The sequence below is a fragment of the Pimephales promelas genome, chromosome 6 (genome assembly GCF_988280905.1).
Source record: "Pimephales promelas chromosome 6, fPimPro1.hap1.1, whole genome shotgun sequence".
In the NCBI taxonomy this organism is placed as follows: Eukaryota; Metazoa; Chordata; class Actinopteri; order Cypriniformes; family Leuciscidae; genus Pimephales; species Pimephales promelas.
Window position 1 is genome coordinate 20,333,353 of NC_142774.1, and position 18,510 is coordinate 20,351,862.

The 18,510-nt window shown below is 42.3% G+C and overlaps 1 protein-coding gene and 1 pseudogene across 3 annotated transcripts in view; both read left to right on the top strand.

The window, feature by feature from the left end:
- The first annotated feature begins 3,117 nt into the window (after window positions 1-3,117).
- LOC120473606 (calsequestrin-2) overlaps window positions 3,118-18,510 on the top strand; it is a 160,719-nt gene continuing 145,326 nt past the window's right edge. For both annotated transcript variants that reach the window (XM_089132251.1, XM_089132252.1), the window contains exon 1: window positions 3,118-3,505. In XM_089132251.1, the coding sequence (XP_088988377.1) occupies window positions 3,269-3,505 (237 nt within the window). In that variant the 5' untranslated portion in view covers window positions 3,118-3,268. The remainder of the gene's footprint in view (window positions 3,506-18,510) is intronic.
- On the top strand, window positions 6,204-13,764 carry LOC120468873 (uncharacterized; annotated as a pseudogene). Its single transcript, XR_016168975.1, has 9 exons — window positions 6,204-6,600; window positions 8,377-8,492; window positions 9,041-9,197; window positions 9,383-9,575; window positions 9,759-9,860; window positions 10,367-10,468; window positions 10,968-11,192; window positions 12,221-12,560; window positions 13,706-13,764. The product of XR_016168975.1 is annotated as an uncharacterized LOC120468873 (transcript).

Below are 18,510 nucleotides of genomic sequence, written 5' to 3' on the forward strand. Positions count from 1 at the left end.
GTCGTTTAATGTAAAATGTGTAGTGTTGTGGTCCTGTGAGGGAAAAAGGTAGGCTACTTCACATTTGTACATGAATACTATTGCAGTATGAAGTTCCTTACATTCTCCCACTGGTTATTTTAAAAATTAAAGTAACAAATTGTTGGTCCATTGTCACAATATTAACAAATTGTTGCTAACTTCAACTTCGTCCCATATCAAAGTGTGCACCTGAAGCGCTCGGACCGGTCTAGCCTGCGGAGGATTGTTCTTGTCGCCTAGCAACTGTTGTGACTCACAGCTGACGACGACGAGCGGGAGTAACGACGTTTGCACTGGACTTTTTATATTTGGTTTAAAATATTCAAATAGGATTGACAGCCTGTATAAATATATTCACCATGGTCCATTTAGACAATAAAAAGAAAACCCTACAAAATCGCAGCAAGGTACGATTAACATTTGAATAGGCTATTGGCTATATATGTGCCTATGTTTTATCATTATTATTTTTTAGGCTATTTCATTACAATATTTACGTAGGTTAACACCCAATATTTGAACAGTTTACAGTGTAATCTGGCTATTCAGGACGCAGCCTCTAGCATGAAACCAGCTCTGGCCAACTCTTGAGCCGAAAATACATGACTCGAAATATTTTTTTAGTGGTTATGTGAATTGAAATTATGTGATTTTATATATGAAGAGTTCAGATGCAAAAGCCTCTAAAAGCCATTTGAAATTTTCTTCTAGAATGATCATTTTTATCAAGCTTGTATATTTAAGTTCAGTGATTTCACTTAAATGGTAATTAGCCTACCTATTTTGTTATTTAAGTAAAATTACTGAACTTAAATATACAAGTTTGATAAAAATCATCATTAAAGAAGAAAATTTCAAATGGCATTTAGAGGCTTTTGCATCTGAACTCTTCATATATTGCCCCTCATTTAAAGACAGGAAAATATAAAACATAAAATTTCCAGTAAAATATAAAACAACAAAATGACAATAGCCTTTCTCCATAGCTGTTTACTCAGTTTCATTAAATGAATGATCAGGGTGGCAGCTGTACTCTCGCTCCGTTGCTTGGCGCCAGGAGCAGTAATAGAGAACACCTGGTTGCGCAATTAGGAAATCCCACGACGGCTACATGAAGCGTCCTTCGAAGGCCAAATAGACTGCGTCCTTCGAAGGCCAAATAGACTGCATCCTTCGAAGTCTACAGCCTTCGAAGTACGCAGCCTTCACATAGGGCATTTCAGAATGTTTGTAAACAACAGGCACCGCGATACTTCCGGGTGGCAGAACGCGAGCGGCTTCCATTGACTAACTGAGGAGATCCAGCGAAAATATGTTGTGTTTGGGGTTGCGCCACCAGATATACAGCAAAAGGTGTAGGTTAAGGTTTTTTTTTATCGATTTCCTTCAGAAAAAAGTAAATCTATCCAGCAGAACCTGTGGGTGAGGAGGTTAAAGCGAGTGGACGTCGTCAAAAGTGCATGTCGTCTTCTAATTATGAGCCTGAGCCCGATTTAAACCCAACCGTTTTAATACGTGGGTCGTTATATAACTGACGTTCTCAACTAACTTAGTTAATTTCTATTACTTTCTATGTTACTTTCTTTTGAGCGGTGAGTAAATGCTTCTTCATCGTAAATGCTTCTGATTGGCCAATGCGTTCAATAAATCAACACATATGTCTGTGATTGGCTACATCGCCCATCGCTGCAGTCACGTTCTAAAAAGAAACTCTGCCATGTAAGTCATTTCTATTTTGTTTTAGTTGTTCTTGTTGCTTTTCTGCAACAGATGAATACAAATGTATTAGTTTTTATTTGTTTTATTCATAGATATTTCTAGTTTGCGGGAGTCCCGCGAATCGTTTTATTCTCCTGCAATCCGCACACACAGAGTGCATTACCGCCTAGTCTAGTGCGTTGGGAGTGCACGTCTCTAGATCAAAGAATCTAAGCTTTAATGATCATGTTAACTATGTCTGAATTTCCACCACGTCTGTTCTTGAATCAACTGTTGAAATGTAGATTAGGCTTCTGCCGGCGGTGTGTCTCCCTCCATGCAATTTACTAGTGTTGCCATAGGGACGCTTCGGCTTTTGCCACCCGGAAGAACGTCTATTATTGTTGTGACGTCATGGTGAATTGTCGTATTGGGACACAGCTCTAGTGTTAGAGTGTGTCTTAAATAGGCAGTCTGAATGAGGTTCAGGTGTGAGTGTAATCAGTCCAAGGAATGAGGCATTATGGTAAACGGAGTTCTAGTGGGAGTTAGTACTCTGGAGAAGGCTCCCTCTGCTGGTGAAGAGGAAGCGGTGCGGGAGCCTGCTCCGTAACAGTGACCATCGGTTGTACACTACTTTTCAAAATGCATTCTGGGATACATTGAGTGGACTATATAGGGTATAATAATCATCACTATACATTCGGACAGCACTACAAAATGGCGAGCTCACTATATAGTCCACTATATAGTGAGTAATGGGTGATTTCGGACACAGCATGTGTGTGTAAATGAAGTGCAGGTGTGTGTGTAATCAGTGCAGTGCAGGTGTATAGTGTTTGGTGTAATCAGTCCAGGGAGGTGTATGATGGAAATGTGGTCCAAGTTAACCCAGGAAGTGAGTGGCTAATCATGACAGCAGCAGGTTTTTGTGCCATCTAGTGGTTTAGAGGAAACTAAAATCAAATTCTTTTAGGAGCTCCCGGGGAGGTTTTAGCCCCTTTGCCCCTACCATACTTTTTCACATGAGCTTGATGATTAGTTAGGCTAATTCTGAACACAGCCACATACCCAATTATAAAAGGGTGTGTTGTTAGGTAGTTATGTCATTTTAATTTTTTTTATGTGTACATTGTATGCGGTTGTATGCCATGTAACCCAGGTGACCTATATTTAGATTTAATTAATATCCATGTTGAGAGACTTGTACTGTGATTCCCTTTGGTACTCATGTCTGTCCTCTTTTTCTTAATTTCTTCATCATTTATTTTTAGCTTTAAATGACTGGGTCACTAAAAGAGGCCTAAATTCACCAGGGACATACTCATTGGAAAGTCTGTCAAATATCTTATCCTATCATGTTTTTGCCTAATTGTTAAGAAGAGGTGAAGTGTTATAATGAGAAAGAGAGTATAACATGTTTTTTTAGTGCTGAAAAACTGCACATTGAGTCTCATTTTGGTAGTCAGACTCACTGTCCTGCAGGATCTCACCTGGACTTAATCCATTAGACTTTTCTTTTTTACTCTCCTGTTTAATCATTGCTACTATGCTGTCTGTCTGGATTGTCTTGGTTTCCTGCATGGATTTTCTCTTGTACATCTCTGCAGAAGAGGGTCTGGAGTTTCCCAGTTTTGATGGCAGGGACAGAGTTCTTAATGTCAATGAAAGGAACTATAAGAAGGCTTTAAAGAAGTATGACATGATGTGTTTGCTGTATCACAAACCCCTGTCTTCAGACAAGGAGCTTCAGCAGCAGTTTCACATGAGGGAGATGGTTCTGGAGGTAAGGAATTATAAAGAGAAGGGGGATGACTAAAGAATTTAGTGGATAAATAGGGACTGATATATTATATGGTATTTCTTATACCATCAAATACGCTGAACAGGTTCTCAGTTTCTAACGCACACACTGAAAAAAATATGTTCAACGCATGTGATGGTATGTTATTTTTTTTTATTTTTTTTAATTCTTTATTTATATTCAGCAAGAAATAATTACAGAATAAAAGTGATGATGAAGAACTTTACATTTGCTGTTGTTTTTTTAGAACAGTACATATATATACTTTGAACAAATAGGGAGAGATAAAGTTGTGCATTACAAAGTATACAAATTATATATTTAACCACTTTGTGGGAGCCATGATAGAGGAGGATAGATAAGAAGACAGGACAATAAAGCATCGGATCATTAAATCAACACCTCTACGAAGTCTGGTCTTAAGTGATGGTATGTTCTAAATGTATACCATGCACTATATCAGTCCCCATTCATCCACCAAATTTCATCCCCATTCTCTTAATAATTTAAACATAAAATCAACGATTGTTTTAGATGTTTACTCCAAATAAAATGTATCAAAGAGCTACAATTTATTGCACCAGGGGGTCAGACTTCTGTTTTCTGTGTTTAGAGAGTAGGCTAGCTGATGTGCAATTTAATGAGAAGACTGATCTGATTTGGAGGCTGACAAAGGTTTCACAAACAGCAATGCTCGTTCTGCTTATGATAACAGCTGTCAAGTATACTTTTGACCAGTGGTTCTCAACTCCAGTTCTCGGGACCCACTCCTCTGCATATTTTCGAGTCATGTATTTTCGGCTGGTTGGCCAGAGCTGGTTTAGCTAGAGGCTGTGTCCTGAATAGTCAGATTACACTCTAAACTGTTCAAATATTGGGTGTTAACTTACGTCAATAATGTAATGAAATAGCCTAAAAAAAGCCTATATTCAAATGTTAATCGTACCTTGATGCGATTTTGTAGGCGATTTTGTAGGGTATTCTTTTTATTATTGTGTACAGAAATGGACCATGGTGAATATATTTATACAGGTTGTCAGTCCTATTTGAATATTTTAAACCAGTTGCATATAAAAAGTCCAGTGGAAACGTAGTTACTCCCGCTCGTCATCGGCAGCTGTCAGTCACAGTTGCTAGGCGACAAGAACAATCATCCGCAGGCTAGACCGGTCAGAGCGCTTCAGATGCGCACTTTGATGTGGCACGCAGTTGTAGTTAGCAACAATTTGTTAATATTGTGACAATGGACCAACATTTTGTTACTTTAATTTTCAAAATAACCGAGAGAATGTAAGGAACTTCATACTGCGTTAGTATTCATGAGTAGTTCTAACCCTGCAGCTTGTGTCAAAATGATTTATTGCCTATGATTGACAGGTGGGCGGAGCTGACCTTTGACCTTCCGGATTCCATCTTTGAAGTAGTCATAAACCTTTGACCTTTTGAATTCCATCTCTGGAATATCGATTAACCATTGACCTATCGAATCATTTAAATGGACAGGTGGTTTTTTGACCCGATGATGTTTTCTAATCGAGAACATCTGTGGTACATTCTGGTATTTGACCCGTTGACCTTTCTAATCCAAAAAAAAAACATGTGTTGGTACATGGTGGTTATCCAGGAAGCGATCAATCAATTGAACAGTTTGACCCTAGTGATGTTTTTATGTTCTAGATCAAATGATGTTACTGACCTATTGACCCTTTGGGGGAAATAACTTCTGAAGAATTGGTTACGGAATTCCCATCCCATCCTGCCGTTCTATTGACGGAATAATTTTCTAATAATGCCCATATCACATATAAATATGGTCTGTAAAATAAAAGCAGCTTACTTGAGTGCTGATGATCACCCTCAAATTCTCTCATCGGCCTTCGGCCTCTGTGCTAGCATCTGTGACAGTGGCTGTGTGAGATGGCTGAACATTCCTTCACCCAGAGAAAAATCTTACACAAGCTAAAAAATGAAACCGTGTTTTATAGATTATAAGGAAAACATTTAGATTTAAATATGATGTGAAAAATAAAAAGCATCTAACTTCAAGATGTTGAAAAAGCTCCCTCCCTCTCATCGACAGCAGCATCTGTATGTCTGTTTGTGCAAGTGAGACAGACGACACCCTCGGCAGCCCGTGCTGAAACAGTTCACTAGCTGAAGTTGAAACCATGGTTCATTTAAAAGAATATCAATAAAATGCTTTATCATTCATTGTAAAATAATACAACATGTTTTATAGATTCTAAGAAAAACATACAGGCTTGCTAAATGGTTCACAAAAATAAAACCATCTTACTTTTCCAGCTGGTTGACAAAGTAGTTCCTAAGATGTCCATACAATACATGGATGCAGAATGCAAAAGAAGCAAAAGATGTAAAAGATGAGTTTAAAGTTGTGAAGATCTCCCTGTGATTCTCCCTGAGATCTCTCTTTGATCCCCCATGCATGGCCGGAGTGGTGTGTGTCTGTGTGTGTGTCTATGTGTCTGTGTGTAAGAAATGGCAATAAATTACTTTAGAGCTCTCTGAATCCTCTAAGTCAGAGGGGGCCCTCTCACACTTATTTTTGGCGTCTGTGTGTGTGTGTGTGTGTGCGTGCGTGTGTGTACTAACAAATACGTCGGTGTGGGTCCCGATCGGTGGGAGCACACCCACCTAAAGAGTCCCAAAATCGGAGTCCGATTTCAATTCAATTTCAATTTCAATTCAATTTTCAATTTTCAATTTCCGATTTCGGAGTCCATTGCTTTTTTTCCCATCTCTAAAAAGTGGCCCATAAGGTAGCAAAAAGTGGGTAATTGTGTGAAGGTGTGTATCGTCGAGCTTTTTTTTCACCGGAAGTCATGTTTACACTTCCCGCGAAATCGAATACACACCGCAGGAATCTGAAACCTTTAGCCAATGAAATTACAGCACTGTACAATCAGCCGCGATTCCCGTGAAAGTAAGGAAAACTGCGGAAATTGCACAAGTAACGTAGAAGAAGAAGACGACTTCAAGGATAGAAGATTGAAGACAGAAGAAGACGGGTTGGAAATCAGAACATTTTTACAAACACCGACCTCTGCATCCAACAGGTAAGCTAGGCATGGTTTTCATGGTGAGTTTATTTCGGCGTTATAGTTTATCGTGATGTTTGATACCTCTTTTGGCTGCAATTTAGCTAATGTTAGCGGCATAATATTACTATTAGCAGTTAGATTAACCTAATAACATGTCACCACGGACATGACAGCGGGGCAGAGATGGGGTGCAGTGAAGTCGTGTCGTTAAAAGTAGAGTTGGTTGTGAATTGTGAGGTTTTTATGGTGAGTTCATATTTTGGCATTACATCGTGATGTTTGCTACCTCGTTTAGCTGCCATGTAGCTAACTTTAGCGACATAATATTACTATTAGCTGTTGGCATAATCTAATAACGTCACCACGGACACGACAGCGGGGCAGAGACGGGGTGCAGTGAAATCGTGTCGTTAAAGGTGGAATCGGTTGTGAATTGTAAACAAGACAGGGCAGGACTCGCTAATGGAGGTTAGCCAGAAGCTAACGCAAGACTGAAGCTAATGTACGGTGCCGTTTTGAAATAACATCCTACCCGCAGGTGGTTCGTTAGAGCAGGACAGTTGAGAGAAAATAATAGAATTTTTTTTTCCAAATTTACTTTGCAAAAGTTTTAGATTGGTAAGATTTTTTATGTTTTTTAAAAGAAGTCTATTCTGCTCACCAAGGCTGCAATTATTTGATAAAAAAATACAAAAAAAAGCTAGTAATATTGTGAAATATTACAATTTAAAACAGCAGTTTTCTATGTAAATATAGTCAAGTGTAATTTATTCCTGTGATCAAAGCTGAATTTACAGCATCATTACTCCAGTCTTCAGTGTCACAGGATCCTACAGAAATAATTATAATATGATACTCAAGAAACATTTATGATTATTCTCCATGTTGAAAACAGTTTTTTTTTTTTTACATTTTTATTTCAGGATTCTTTGATGAATAGAAAGTTCAAAAGAACAGAATTGATCTGAAATGGAAAGCTTTTGTAACATTAATCACTGCCATTCAAAAGTTTGGGGTCAGTAAGAATTTATTTTTATTTTGGGGGGAAAGAAATTACAAAATACTTTTATTCATCAAGAATGAGTTAAATTGATCAAAAGTTACAGTAAAGACATTTATAATGTTAGAAAAGATTATATTTTAAATAAATGCTGTTCTTTTGAACTTTCTATTCATCATAGAATTTTGGGGTGAAATGGTACACGACTGTTTTCAACATTGAAAATAATAATTTGTTTTTTGAGCATAAAATCAGAATATTAGAATGATTTCTGAAGGATCATGTGACACTGAAAACTGATGTGTAATCAGCAACAGTAATGATGTTGAAAATTCAGCTTTCAAATTACATTTTAAAATATATTAAAATAGAAAACTGTCATTTTAATTGTCGTTTGTTTTTTTAATTTTCATCAAATAAAGCAGCCTTGGTGAGCAGAAGAGACTTCATTTAAAAACATAAAAAAATCTTACTGATCTAAAACTTTTGACTGGTAGACAGTGTATATATATATATATATAATTCACCAAGCTTTTTGTCTGGGTGGTACCGGCCTACCCTGGACCCCGTCCCCCCCATAACCATCCATGCGCGTATGTATGAGGAAGGATGTGATGCTGTCAGTCAATGGTCATGTGGCAACGCCGCCATGCTGCTGTACCAGAAGTTAAGTTTGACAGCCCTAGTTTAAATTGATTACTGAGTCTGTGCAGCATAACATGGTTATCATCTAACAAGTTAACTTTGTGAGATTTGCCTTAACTAACTACGAATTACAATTATTTTCACAGAGCCATTATGTCCATAAGGAGGAGGAGGAAAAAGCCTATAGATGATGCAAAGACGTACATTCTGTCTTGCACTGACAAGGATGGGTTTATGCCGAGATTCATTGACCATTACAAAGGTAAGTTGCAGAAGATTCATTGACACAACTTGTGCATTTCAAAAGCAAAAGAGTATTGTTGTTGATGTAATGACAAGGTACAGTTTTTGTGTGTTTTCAGGTTATATATTCCTATTTTATTTTTTATTTTTTGCCTTTGTCAAAGACAGACAGTGATCGAAGTGAGTGTGATAATTTACAGCCCAGGCAAGATTGTCAGAGTGCTTTGTCAGAATATTCTACTGAATTGTCAGGATGATGCCTATTGCTGTAGTAGACTAGCTGCAGTTTAGAGTTTAAGGCAAATTTTCATCTTGATTATCCCAAATGATAAAATGATTAGCACAGACACCTAACGTTAAGCCAGTGGGAAAGGTTGTAGGAACCGCGTCATTAAAAAAGAATTTAATCCACTGATCCCTGACAGCTTGGTCCGTTCTTAATCTGTGATCATTGTCTGCAGGTAATACACTGACTAGACGCAAGAACCTCATCCTCACTTTGAAAATACTGTAGTATCTCTTTTTAAGTCCTAGAATGAAATGTTTAATTATTATATATTATTGTAGGAAGAGGAGTGTTTGCCACACAACCCATTGAACCCGGGGACTTCGTGTTGGAGTACAGGGGTAAACTCCTCACACAGGAGGAAAGCAAGTCAAGAAAATACTCAGAGATTGAAAGCACATTTTTCTTTGACTTTCAGTGGCAGAATCATCACTTATGGTAAACATTGAAAGATGGATGTCTTTTTATTGATTTATAGAAATTACGAGTTAACTCTGAAACAAGGGTTTAATACTTGATGAATGAATTAAGCACAAATACTCTTAAATTCTTTTGAAAATAACTCTTTCAATAAAACTTTTAAAAAGATGTAAAACTATTACCATTTTTCTGATACTTTTCAGCCTGGATGCATCGTAAGACGATTTTTCTCTAGGACGTTTGGTCAACGACAACCACCAAAATCCGAATTGCATTATGAAAAAGATCATAGTTGACAACAAAACACATTTGTGCCTATTTTCTCTGAAGAAAATAGAAATAGGAGATCAAATTGATTACAACTATGGTGATTCAAAATGGCCTTGGCGCAGTAAGGTGAGTTGATTAGATTAAGTATAGAGATTTCTTTTTTTTTTCTTTTTTTTTTGCCAAAGCAAATTTTGTATTTCTCCAATATTAACCATGTGTCCAATATTACTCTTGACTGTCTATGGAAATGCATTTAATCTTTGGTCTTTGATGTGTGTTAAAATGAGTTCTTCTTTATCTGCAATCCAGTTGAAAAAAACCCAAGCTCCACCTGCAGCTGTAGAGAATGAGACCAGCCCTGTTCTTCAGATGCTAAATGATGGTCCAAACCCAGATCAGACCTGCTCACAGGTAAAAGTACTTTCAAACACTTCATCTATGCTGACATGTATGTGGTTGTGTCCTATTACTAAAGTGGACCAATGCTTATGTGGCTTTATATTGGCTGTTAAAGCCAGGTAATGTCACACACACCGTCATGTTTCCAGTCATGTCCTTATGGGGTCCTTCCATCTTCCAAATACATTTGTTTCTCTAGTCTCTCCTTTACACACTCATATGTCTTTAGTCAGACCGTGTGGGGCCCTTCCGTCCAGTTCTTACTGTAAGTGTTTTTAATGCACTATAACAACACCTGACATGACCTCAACTATGATTTTAACATTCATAATTGTATTCTGTATCTGAGTTGTTAGATGTTTTAAAGAAATATTTTCATTTGATCCACTGCAAACTCCTGGAATAGACGTGAGCTGCTTTTTAGTCCATGAAGTTCAGTGTTGTTTCACCATTAGATGACCGTATTAGCCTGTGAATGTCTCTTCATACAGTTCTGAGTCTCTGTCTGTCTATTTCAGGTAAAATGCCTTCAGACTCCTTCTGCAGCTGTAGAGAATGAGACCAGCCCTGTTCTTCAGATGCTAAATGATGGCCCAAACCCAGATCAGACCTGCTCACAGGTAAAATTACTTTCAAACACTTCATCTTTGCTGACATGTATGTGGTTGTGTGTTGTGTCCTATTACTAAAGTGGACCATTGCTTATGTGGCTTTATATTGGCTGTTAAAGGCCATGGTAATGTCACACACTTTGCATTAAAAGTGTCATAATTTACCAAATGACACTTAATGACAAAAGTCATAAACATTCATAAAGACTCCTTCATGTTCATGACAGGTGAAATGTCATGTTTATGACAGTGTTATGTCATTCTTATGCACACCATTTCAAATAAAGTGTTACCAACGTGGGGATCCAAATGGTCTTCCTCAGGCAACTATATGATAGTATTGTAATACTTCAGTATAACTGTACTCTGATTTTAACATTTATAATTCTACACTGTCTAAAAGGGCTGGTGTTCACATTTCTGGATTTAGATTTTTAGTCAGACCATGCCATGTTTCTTTGGCCAACCTTTCTAATTTCATACTTAATACATTTTTGTTTATTTTTAGGTATTTATTGTCCAAGGATTTTCACTGGTTGATTATCCAGATAGTGATGAAACTGATGAGGATGGTATGGAAAACGAACCTCCCACCCCACACCTGGATGTTATTATAGGGCAGAATGATATTGGCCCAGATGTTTCAGATCATTTGTACAATTCAGATGAAACTGTTGTGAAAGAATCGGATGATGAACTTGTTCCACGTCTGAGACGCACAAAAAGCATTCAGGTAAGCCCCAAGACACATTTTAACAATATAATTAATTTGCTTATGTAATAATTTCTAATAATAATATCTACTTTCTGTAATAAAATCTTCTTTTCTTTTCTGACTAATTGCTGATTTTTAAGTGATGGGGAGACAATTGTGAGGTGAGGAAGACACTTCGGAAAATTGACTAATCTCTCCCTCTCTCTGGAGTAGTTCCATGTCTACAGGTGTTCCATGACACTATATCATTATGATGAATCATTCTTGTGAAGTCATTAAATTTAACAATCAAATGCATGAAAACTGAAATGTTAATTTTTTTTTAATAATTTTGTCAACGTTTACTCCACCTGGAAGGCAGTTTGGACATGGGCCTCAGCAGGTTGATGGAGGGGTAATATTGGTCAATAATTTTCATAGGTGTCTAGCTCACCTGACAACCTCTGAATGGTCTCCCTATCAATTAAAAATACAGCAATCATACAGCAAAATATCTCCATGTCTCCCTTTTTGCAGATGGATAGAGTACAAGATTTTACCCACGGTCTCCATGATTCAAGTAGTGACAGCGCAGAGGAGACTCCTTTTTTTAAGCCTGAAAGGGTTTCACAGAAGCTGAGAAGAAGGTCTTGCCGTCCCGTAAGTCTTTTTTGGGGGAGCTAGGGCTGGGGTGGGGCTGGGGCTAGGGGTGGGGCTGGGGCTAGGGGTGGGGCGGGGGCGGGGCTTAGCTGGGGCTGGGTTGGGGCGGGGCTGGGGCTGGGGCAGGGCTGGGACAGGGCTGGGGCAGGGCTGGGGCTGAGCTGGGGCTAGGGCTAGGGCTGGGTTGGAGTGGGGCTGGTCTAGGGCTAGGGCTGGGGCTGGGCAGTTGCTCTTGCTAGTGAGTCTAATGGGGATTCTTCTAATTTAAAAATGTACTTGTAATTAAAATGGTCCATACAGATTTTTTCTTCATTTAGTATCCTGACCCTGTTTAATCAGTATACTCAGGTTTTTTATATGTAATGTTGCAAAAATAGGTATTAACAGATTTGTGTTTGTTTTTAAAGATTCAGATGAATCTCATGGAATCAGATGACTCAAACTTAGGTAGCGAAGAGGAGTATATTCCAAATCCCAGGGATGAAAGCACAGAAAGTGATAGCAGTATGGAATTAACCCTGGAAAAGGAAAAAAAGAAGAAAGGTGCATCATCCAGTAAGAGCAAGTTTAAGCCCAGAGAAAGAAGTAGATCGTCCCGAGAGAGTGGAAGCGAGTCCTCCAGACAGAGCAAGTCTAAGCCCAGGGAAAGTGGAAGTAGATCCTCACGAGAGAGTGGAAACGAGTCCTCCAGACAGAGCAAGTCTAAGCCCACGGAGAGTGGAAGTAGATCCTCCCGAGAGAGTGGAAGTGAGTCCTCCAGACATAGCCAATTTGACTTTAGCCAGAGAAGACTTTTGGGCCCTGTCCCAATATCCACACTTGCGCCCTTGTGCCCCTCAATGCGCGTTCTCGCTAAGGGGTGCAAGACCGTAGGGTGTCCCAATCCTCTAATAGTGTTCTCCAGGGGTGATCAAAAGGGCACTTAATGCACCCTTTTCGTAAGTGCGCATCAGACCTCACTTTGCTGTAGGATATTACCCAGAATCCTTGTAGGGGAGAACGGTTGCTATGGTGCTGTTCGGGAGCGAAAACTACGAAGATAAAGGATGCCGGTGTGGTGAAGAATTTTTCAAAAATATTTGTGTTATTGGGTCACGAAATGTAGTTTTAAGAGTTTTTCAGTCGAGAATATAGTTGTTTAAAGCTCAAATCTGTGGTTTATTTATAAAAATAGCGCCTATTTTAAAAAATTGATCTGACGTTTTCGGAGTTCCAGGTGATCACAGGGCAGCGGGTGCTCAGCGCTCATGTACCCCGCCTGCAACAGCCTTGCCCCGGCTAGTCATTCTTGCGTTTCCTGCGGGCTCTGTGTCTAGTGGTTAAACATGAGCTATAAATCGGCTTGTGTATATCAGACGGGCGATCTTTGGTCTCATTATTCTATGATTTGTTCCCTGGAAAATCGTTTTGGCTGAGGGGAAAAGTGAAGTTTCATAACTATATATTTAGGCTATTTAACTGTAACGTTGAAACGTATGTTTGACTGAATCTTTTAACTTGCCTTATTTGTTGACTTATAGCTTCTTATACTTATACTACTTATACTTTTTAAGCTTAAACTTTTAATAATGGCTATTCTTGGTCAATAAAATAAAAAGAGACAAGGTCGTGTCATTTTATTTTATACAGCCTATGTTAGACTATTTTAATCTATAGCCTATACAAAATATATCAGATCCCACACAATATATAGATCCCACACAATATATAGATCCCACACAAAGATTTCCAAATAGCAGAGTTGATGGGAATAAAAAGGAAATCGCAACATATTCTGAAAACAGTGTTTCAGTGCCCCTGGAAGAAGAGCAGTATATGATTGTCAGTCCAACTTTAAAGAAAGATGACGGATCCAGAAGCTTTAACAAGAAACATTTCTGCTTTTATTGCAGGAAGTTTGTGTAACGTTTGGATGGAAAAAGGACCCAACAGCGAGGATGCGGTCAACTGATAGTCTTTAATGGATAGTAAGCAGACCAACAGTAATCATCAGAAGTTCAGGGGAATAATAGCAGAAAACAGTCACGGCCACACGGCACTAAATGAGAACAGAAATCCCCGCTTCTGGTGAGCCCCGAATGCAGCCACGGACGGCCACTCGCTAGGCAGAGAAACCCCGAACCTCCCGTGAATGAGGTGAGGTCAGCAGTAGGTTGGTGGCGAGGCAGAGGACCACAGCTTCCAGTGCAGCACTGAAGTTAGAGAGCAAAACCACACAGTAATATATGCAGGTAGGAATTACAGCTCACACCAGGACAGGACAGGACAGGACAAAGTAGAGTGAGATAATTCCGGCGTCAGTATTAAGCCACAACATAGAATAATCTGACAAGGATCTAGGGACAGAAAGCGCTAGAAGAAGGAGAAACAATCAGGGGAAGAATGGAAACAGCTGGTGCCGACCAGCACAGATAATAGGAAGAGTAGCATCAGCTGAAAGAGATCAGATCATGAGATCCTGAGGGCGTAATGCAAGAAAGAGAGAGAGAGAGTGAACAAACGGCCACAAGAGGGAGACAGAGAAAGAGAGAAGAACCAGGATCATGACAGTACCCCTCCCTCAACGAGCGCCTCCTGGCGCTCCCAGGTCTGAAGACCGATGAGACCGGAGGAAATCCTCGATGAGCGAGGGGTCCAAGACGTCTCGGGAGGGAACCCAACTTCTCTCCTCAGGACCATACCCCTCCCAGTCGACTAAATATTGGTACCCACGACCCCGTCGGCGTCTGTCCAAAATTCGCCTGACTGTGTAGACAGGGACGCCCTCAACACGAACGGGGGGGCAAGAAGGGCGGGAGGGAGGGCGAATGACCGGCTTAATACATGAGACATGAAAAACAGGGTGGACTCGACGGAGATCGGACGAAAGACGAAGACGGACAGTGACAGGATTGATGATCTTGATAATGCGGAAAGGACCAATGAAACGGGGTGCCAATTTACGAGACTCGGATTGGAGAGGCAAATTTGCCGTGGAGAGCCACACTCTCTGACCACGAATGTAACGAGGGCTCTTCACCCGACGCTTATTGGCCGCTGTTCTCATGCGTCTCCTTGTACGACAAAGTGCTGATTTAACTCTCCTCCAGGTGCGTCTACAGCGAGCAAATAAAAACCTGAACGGACGGACACCTAGACTCCGCCTCCTGTGAGGAGAACAGAGGAGGCTGGTAGCCAAGGCAACCGTGGAAAGGCGAAAGGCCCGTGGCGGAAGACGGATGCGAGTTATAAGCGTACTCAGCCCAAGGGAGCTGTTCAGAGCACGATGCGGGATTGCGAGAAGCCAGACTACGGAGAATGCGAGCAATGCTTTGATTCGCCCGTTCGGCCTGCCCATTAGTCTGGGGGTGATAGCCCGACGAAAGGCTGGCGGTGGCCCCTATAAGGCGGCAAAATTCCTTCCAGAACAATGAGGCGAACTGCGGACCTCTATCAGACACTACATCGGAGGGTAACCCATGCAGCTTAAAGACATGGTTTACCATGATCTGAGCAGTCTCCTTAGCAGAGGGAAGTTTAGGGAGCGGAATAAAGTGCGCCGACTTAGAAAAACGATCGACTACAGTCAGGATGACCGTATTCCCTGCTGAGGAGGGAAGTCCGGTGATAAAATCAAGCGCTATATGCGACCACGGACGAGCAGGCACAGGCAAGGGTCGAAGGAGACCGGCTGGGGGAGAATGACCCGACTTGGTCTGCGCGCATACGACACAAGAGGCAACAAAACGACGCGTGTCCTGTTCTAACGTGGGCCACCAAAAACGCTGACGGATAGAGGCGAGCGAACCCCGAACTCCCGGATGAGCGGCTAACCTGGAAGAATGTCCCCATCTAAGGACCGCTTGACGCGCTGACACGGGAACAAAAAGAAGATCCCTAGGACACTCAGGAGGGGCAGTGACTCGAGAGAGAGCCCTTCTGACCAGTCTCTCGATTCCCCAAACAATAGCCCCCACGAAGCGCCCTGGGGGAATCACAGCGTCATTATTGACTGGCGCAGAAGACGAATCAAAGAGACGGGAGAGAGCATCGGGCTTAACGTTCTTGGAACCTGGGCGGTAGGATATCGAGAAATCAAAGCGAGTAAAAAACAGAGCCCAGCGAGCCTGGCGAGCGTTCAAACGCTTAGCAGAACGGATGTATTCCAGGTTACGGTGGTCAGTCCACACTAGAAACGGAACAGTGGACCCCTCTAACCATTGTCGCCACTCCCCTAAAGCTAGGCGAATGGCGAGTAACTCCCGATTACCGACATCGTAGTTACGTTCAGCAGGTGAAAGGCGGTGAGAGAAAAAAGCACAGGGATGTACTTTACCGTCAGCGGCGGATCGTTGGGAGAGCACAGCCCCGACCCCCACCTCTGAAGCATCCACCTCCACTATAAATTGTCTCGAGACATCGGGAGTGAGTAGGATCGGAGCCGTAGTAAAAAGGGTCTTTAGCCGATCAAATGCCGTTTGTGCGGCATCTGACCACCTAAAGCTGGACTTGACGGACGTCAGAGCCGTAAGGGGCGCGGCTACCTGGCTGAAATTTCGGATGAAACGACGATAAAAATTCGCAAATCCGAGAAATCGCTGTAACGCGACGCGGGAGTCGGGTATGGGCCAATCGGTAACCGCCGACACCTTGCCTGGATCCATACTGACCCCCTCTGCGGAGACAATAGAGCCTAAAAACGAAATCGAAGACACGTGAAAGGTGCACTTCTCAGCCTTGACAAATAAACGATTCTCTAGAAGCCGTTGGAGGACTCGGCGGACGTGCTGAATATGGACCTGAAGGGACGGAGAGAAAATCAGAATGTCGTCCAAGTAGACAAAGACAAAAATGTTGAGCATATCGCGGAGGACGTCATTAATGAGAGCCTGAAAAACTGCGGGAGCGTTGACCAAACCGAAAGGAAGAACCCTATATTCAAAGTGCCCCAGGGGTGTGTTAAACGCAGTCTTCCACTCGTCTCCCTCCCTTATCCGAACTAAATGATAAGCGTTACGGAGATCGAGCTTAGAGAAAATCTTTGCTCCCTGTAAGATGTCAAAAGCTGAAGACATCAGTGGCAAGGGGTAACGATTCTTGACAGTGATCTCGTTCAGCCCTCGATAATCTATACAAGGGCGCAAAGAGCCATCCTTCTTCTTGACAAAGAAGAAGCCGGCACCTGCAGGAGACGACGATGGAACGATCAGACCAGCATTTAGAGATTCTGACAGGTAATTCTCGAGCGCCTTACGTTCTGGAGCTGACAACGAGTATAGTCTTCCCCGAGGAGGAGAGGTCCCCGGGAGAAGATCTATGCTACAGTCGTACTGGCGATGAGGGGGGAGAGAAGTGGCCCGAGCACGGCTGAAAACCTCCCGCAGATCGTGATACTCCTCCGGTACTCCTGTCAAATCACCCGGCTCTTCCTGGAAAACAGAAACAGATGACACGGGGGGAACAGCAGAAGTCAAACACTTAACATGACACGACAGTTTCCAGGATAAAATACAGCCGTTAGACCAGTCAACATGGGGATTATGTTGAACGAGCCAAGGGTGGCCCAAAACTACCGGTGTAAAGGGAGAATGAAAAACTAAAAAAGAAATAGTCTCATTATGGTTCCCTGAGACGGAGAGAGTAAGGGGAACAGTCTCTCTCCGCACCCTAGGTAGGGAACTGCCATCTAGGGCGAACAGGGGGGTGGAGCTCTTTAAGTCAATGAGGGGAATACCTTGTTCACGAGCCCACGTCTCGTCGACGAAATTTCCCTCAGCACCGGAGTTGACCAGAGCGGTCCCGGACACTGAGGTTGTAGACCATCGAAGGAGGACAGGCATAGTGGTGCAGGACTTGGACGGAGGGATCCTAGAAACAGCGCTCGCCAGTAACCCTCCGCCTACTGACGAGCTCTGGCTTTTACTGGACAGTCTGAGACAAAGTGTCCAGCGGCAGCACAGTACATGCACAGACGATTCATGATACGTCGCTCACGTTCCTTGCGGGAGATACGAAGACCTCCGAGTTGCATCGGCTCAGGATTCGGAGTGGCAGGCTGAAAAGGAGTACCCTCAGGCGGAGCGAAGAGGGCGGCTTCCATTCCGCGGGCTCGACGGCGTGAGTCAAAGCGTCTCTCCACGCGAATCGCCAGATCGATGAGAGCGTCGAGTTGGGTGGGTGCTTCGCGTGCCAGAATCTCGTCCTTGAGCTCCGGGTTAAGAGCCTCCAGAAAACGGGCCACCAAAGCCGTATTGTTCCACCCACAGGTCGTCGAGAGCGTGCGGAACTGGATGGAGAAGTCAGTCACCGAACGCCTCCCCTGACGGAGTACAGAGAGCAAGCGCGAAGCCTCCTCACCATAGGCTGAGCGATCAAAAACTCTTATCATCTCCTCCTTGAAAAGAGAGAAGTCAAACACACAGTTGGTCTCGGCCTCCCAGTTCGCCGCGCCCCACTCCCGTGCCCGGCCAGTGAGGAGTGAGATGACAAAAGCGACCTTAGACCGGTCAGTAGAATACGTAGAGGGCTGGAGAGAAAAGACCACCTCGCACTGTGTCAGAAAGGAGCGGCATTGCGTGGGCTCACCCGAGTAAACGGGCGGGTTATTTATCCGGGGTTCGGACACTCCGCGGGTCTCAGGAAAAGAAGGTGATTCTGAGCGTAACTGGTGAACCCGCTGAGAGAGACCCGTCATCTGAGCAGCCAGTGACTCTACAGC